At 33.7% G+C, this 5,429-nt stretch overlaps 1 protein-coding gene across 1 annotated transcript; it reads left to right on the top strand.

Moving 5' to 3' along the window:
- The first annotated feature begins 1,686 nt into the window (after nt 1-1,686).
- LOC105112384 (aldo-keto reductase family 4 member C9-like) lies at nt 1,687-4,577 on the top strand. Its single transcript, XM_011008080.1, has 7 exons — nt 1,687-2,028; nt 2,097-2,147; nt 2,646-2,722; nt 2,864-2,951; nt 3,360-3,635; nt 3,757-4,005; nt 4,263-4,577. The coding sequence occupies exons 1-7, from the start codon at nt 1,909-1,911 to the stop codon at nt 4,347-4,349; spliced, it is 948 nt and encodes a 315-aa protein (XP_011006382.1). The 5' UTR covers nt 1,687-1,908; the 3' UTR covers nt 4,350-4,577.
- Nucleotides 4,578-5,429: the final 852 nt, after the last annotated feature.

Raw genomic sequence — 5,429 nt, 5'->3', positions numbered from 1 at the left:
AATTTTAAATTATATTTTTTAACTTTCATATTACTTCATTAATTTTATATTACTTTTATAAATTATTCATATTAATTATATAATTAATAACATCATAATTATATTATATATAAAATATCTAAATTAGTTATAATTATATTAAAATTAATTTAATATGAAATATATTAAAATATAAATAACTTTTTTAAATAGTTTTTTACTATTGAAATATTGAAATATGCATAATTCAAAAAGTTATATTTATACTATTTAAAAAGTTATTTTTTTATTTAATTTTTTAATATTGTATTTTTTTATTAGAGATGCTCTAATAAAAACAATACAATGATGTTGACGCATGCAATGGTGAGTACCTACTTATTTGGACTATCCTCAATTTAGTCGCCATTCGACTATTCTAAACGCAATTTGGTTTTTGGACGGGTAAAGGTTATTTATTTATTATTATTTTTAATAATGATAATACTAGAAGGGTGAATTAGGTGAGAGTTTATTAATAATTAATTTTTAAAATATTTTTTATTTAAAAATATATTAAAATAATATTTTTTTAATTTTAAAAAATTATTTTTAACACTTACACATTAAAATAATTTAAAAAAATATATTTTTTAAAAATAATGAAACAAGTGCAACCCATACAACCTTAAATAAGGCCAGAATCTAAACACAGAAAATTACCCTGAATTACCCTCGTCGTATTCTAATTTTTTTCACTATCCGTTAACAAAAATGCTCAAATTTTCAAACTTCAAAGGATAAAGAATAATTTATCCATCTGTGACAACTTCTATATTTTTTTCTTCTTTTTAACCATGAAAAGCTGCCATCTCGAAGCATTTGTTTTCTTGCGAAGCTTCAGATTGTATAAGTGTTTTCTAGGCGCTATATGGTGACATTATTATTCTCGTTAGGGGTTTGGCGCCGGCCGGCCCCTCAAAGCATGTATTCCCATCAACATAAATGACGTCTAAATACCATCAGCGAGTCGCTTTCACCAAGAAGCAAATGAACAAGAAGCAGAATCTGAGAGGGACCTTCACCGGCCGATTTAATATTCCGTTCCCCAGCCCACACGGACAGTGAAAAAGAAACATCTAACAGTGCATCTACAATGTGAAAATTAAATTTGATTGGTGTTGGTTTTTTTATCATATCTGTATTTAACTCTGACAATGAGAAGTAAAGGCTGTGTATATGCAACCTTTTTAATTTCCATCTTTAATTTTTTTTTATTATAAAAAAGATCTTTTTATGAAATTTTAAGGAAATATGTTTATTGAATGTAAAATTATCAAAAAAAAAAAAGATTTTCAGCATTGATTTTGATATTTGGGTATAGAGCGGAAAATAAAAAAGAGTGTTACCATGCTTGAGTGTCAGATCTAACTTGGCTGGTGAATCCCCGACTTATTAAGTTAATTTATAAATTATAAAGTTAACTGGTGTTAATTTTAAAATAATATCTATTTAATAATTTAAAAAAATTAAAATGATATTTTTTAAATAAAATTCTAAAAACTTTTCATTTAAGAGGAACCTAACTGGAGCATATCAGACAAGTAATTACCCTTTACATTTCCATTCCCTCCCTTTTTTTTTTTAATTTTCTTTAACGAAAACCATTCATTTAAATCGAATCTACACTTTTAAGTTTCGACGTCTCCGATAAGCATCACAGAGTAGTGGTAGCTGTAAGCTACGTAGTAATACACCAGATAAATGATTACACGTGGCTCCTGAATTCTGATTCAGGCCGCCGGTTTTCTTTATAAGCAAAAACAACGTGCCTTCATTCACTTGCGCCCCTAGGCCTTCTCTCTTCACTTGTTTTCTTTCGCCCTTTTTTGTTTCTTTTAATTTTACCGCTCTGAATCTGCGTATTGCTATTAAAAACACAGCGAAAAAATGGCAAATGAGATACGATTCTTCGAATTAAACACAGGAGCTAAGATGCCGTCGGTTGGGCTCGGCACCTGGCAGTCTGATCCAGGTGTCGTCGGTGCTGCCGTGACTGCCGCCGTCAAGGTTTTCCTATTATTAATCTAGCCTTTCAGTTTTTTATAAATATATTTATTTATTTAGTTCCCATGCAGATCGGATACCGCCATATTGATTGTGCTCAAGCTTATGAAAATGAGGAGGAGGTGATTGCTTTTATTTTTATTATTATTATGGATTCTCTAGTCACCGTCAGTTTTCTTTTCCTTTTTTGCCCCCTGTATAATGGTTCGGTTTCAATCCTTGTAGAACAAAAGTCCAAAGTAAAAAAGTTTTCGATTTTTATTTCTATTTCCAAAATTCTGAAACACTAAAAAAAATGAAGAAAGAAAACGGAAAGCTGAAATTGAAACTGCAACTGATATCAGAAGGTTATTACAATGAAGATCACGAGCCATCATAACTGTAGGAATCATCGTGATCATCCCTAACAAAACATGATGATCATGATGATTCCTACTGTTATGATGGCTCGTGATCTTCATTGTGATGGCTATAAGCCTATAACTATAGATCTATGGCGATTTGTTGCGCACCGTTTTTGTTGTTCTTCCTGAATTAAAGTAAATGACTCTTACCTTAAGCATGGAGTTATTGAGTTATGCTTGAGCAGTAGCTTCTAATTTTTGGAATTGGTCCTTTAGGTTGGTTTGGCTCTGAAGAAACTCTTCCAAGAAGGCGTGGTGAAGCGCGAGGATTTATTTATTACCTCAAAACTCTGGTTTGTTTCTATCTCTTCCACACCCTACCATGGGAAAATTTCCTGAGAGGTGCTATCCCTGTGGTTAGGTATTGGTTAATGGTTCAATAATGCTTGGTGCCCATTTGCTGAGTTTTAAAAAAAATAAGATAATCCATACAGGTGCTCTAATCATGCTCCAGAAGATGTGTCAGAGGCATTCGCAGGAACTTTGAGGGATCTACAACTTGATTACGTTGATTTGTATCTTGTAAGTCTTTAGTTTTTTCAGAGCTTAATTCTTTTGAGAACTCTAGTACTTCGGTAAGGATATGCCATCTACAACTATTATTGTTTCTTATTAACTTAGCTGTTGAGTCGATGCTTCATTATTGCTTGCATGCTTACCTTGATAGAAACCGTACCTGCCATGATCCAAATAATGTGTAAGATACAATTAGAATTTTGAGAATTTAAATACTCCTTTGGGTGCCTTTGAGGAAAGTACGGCAATTACCGCTAAATCATTGAAGCTATTGAATTCAGCTTTCTCTGTCTCTGTCCAGCCTAGAAAATCAAAGTATCAATACTAAAGATATATACTTTAGCATTCAAGTTTCAATTGACAGGTATGTAATTGATGAAGTCATTGAATTGTAAAGGCTGCTCAATTTTGTAGATACACTGGCCTGTTCGGATGAAGAAGGGATCGATTGGCATCAAGCCTGAGAACTTTGTCCAACCAGATTTTCCTCTGACATGGCAAGCGATGGAAGCACTCTATGATTCTGGCAAGGCTCGTGCTATTGGTGTGAGTAACTTCTCCACAAAGAAACTGGCTGATTTGCTGGAGGTTGCACGTGTTCCTCCTGCTGTGAATCAGGTGGAATGCCATCCTGCATGGAACCAGGCAAAGCTTCATGCATTTTGTCAATCCAAGGGAGTTCACCTTTCTGTGAGTAGCCAGCTGCTTGCCTGCTTCAGCAGCTTCTTTCTGAGAGCTTTTTGTTTGTAAGTTGGCAAGAGTTCTTTTCAAGACTATAATGCTCTCATTTGTTTACATGTATTTCCTTCAGGGATATTCACCTCTAGGATCTCCTGGCACCACATGGCTCAAGAGCGATGTACTCAAGAACCCATATCTAAATATGGTTGCAGAGAAATTGGGCAAAACTCCTGCTCAAGTTGCCCTGCGCTGGGGCCTTCAAAAGGGTCATAGCGTGCTTCCTAAGAGTACACATGAAGCATGGATCAAGGAGAACTTTGATGTCTTTACATGGTCTATTCCAGAGGACCTGATTGACCAGTTCTCGAAGATTGAGCAGGCAAGTATCCTAATGCACTTTGGTGTTGCTACTGTTAATGTGGATTTACCATATTAATAAATGGTAGCATGGCTAAACATGCGATTGGCTGCAAACCCCAAGATACAGTTCCCATTTGACGAATCTGTTGCGTTTTATTTAGAGAAATTTGCGGTTTGCGGGTCGCTATACTAAGTGGGTTTTAAGTTGTCTCTGAAAGTATTGTGGTCATAAGAGAATTTGCTCTTGACTGATGGTTTTAAATCCCATTTCTGCAGGCAAGACTGCTCAGGGGTACTTCATTTGTCCACGAGACCCTCAGCCCATATAAGACCCTCGAGGAACTCTGGGATGGTGAGATCTGAGCAGTTAGATGGACGACGGTGGAAAATATTGAAGGCTATATGGAAGGAATGGGACGTCAGAGGAGAGGCGGTTGTTTATGGATATTTCTAGCTTGGCGTTCATGAGAAACGACAGAAGATTTTGCATTTGTTTTGCGTGCTTGAAATTGCAGTTATAAACAAAATTGGTGGTTGTGATCGTGGTTCTTAATCAATTATCGTTTACTAGATTTTATCCGTGATTTAAAATGTCTCATGCACATATTTATGTTTGACATGGAACACTATCAAAAACAAAAAGAAAAAAGTCAAATACAAACAAAACAAAACAAAACTAACGATGAAACAAAATCCGTCTTTAAATTACGTGACATTTAGTGATGAAATCTTTCTTTGCTTGTTTGTCGATGCATGCCAGCAGAGAATTTTTATAATTAAATACCGAGAAAATTATAATTAGAAATGAAAGAATGAAAAAAAAAAAAACTAGATGGAATTACCAATAAAATATAATATGCTCATTGTTAATACTCGTTGGTCAATACGTTAATAATATTTAAATTGTCAAAAAATAGATGACCCCCTCTCTTCCTCTCCCATGACAGCCAGATCCATTGATCTGAAGGAGGGTTTTAAAAGAAATATAGCGTCTAAAAGAGTCACACTTGCGGTCTCCGATATGCAATACTCGCTAACCAATAGAGGTACAACACAAAGATAATATAAAAAAACTAAAAAACTAACTTGATTCTAGCAGTTAAATCAACCACACTTCTTCTTTGTTTTTATTTGAAAGTATAATTATGGTTATTTTTTAAATATTTTTTATTTAGAAAAACATAATAATAATATTTTTTTATTTTTAAAAAATTATTTTTAAAATCAGCACAGTAAAATAAAATTTATTAATTTAAAATAAATTGTTTTTTTTAAATACTTTTAAAACACTGTAGAAAACGCCCATTACGACTTCGTTGCCCATCCAATAATTGACATCAATTCAGACCTGTTGGGCTGTCTGGTCACGGTGGTGCCGGTTATATTTCGATTCATTGTTTTGTCTCTTAGGCAAGCCTTTCAGGTTGGGCCTGCTCTTACATA

This window comes from Populus euphratica, unplaced genomic scaffold (assembly GCF_000495115.2).
Source record: "Populus euphratica unplaced genomic scaffold, PopEup_1.0 scaffold510.1, whole genome shotgun sequence".
NCBI classification, from domain to species: Eukaryota; Viridiplantae; Streptophyta; class Magnoliopsida; order Malpighiales; family Salicaceae; genus Populus; species Populus euphratica.
Note: the sequence above shows the minus strand (reverse complement) of the source record. Positions and strands in the feature narration are given on the sequence as shown.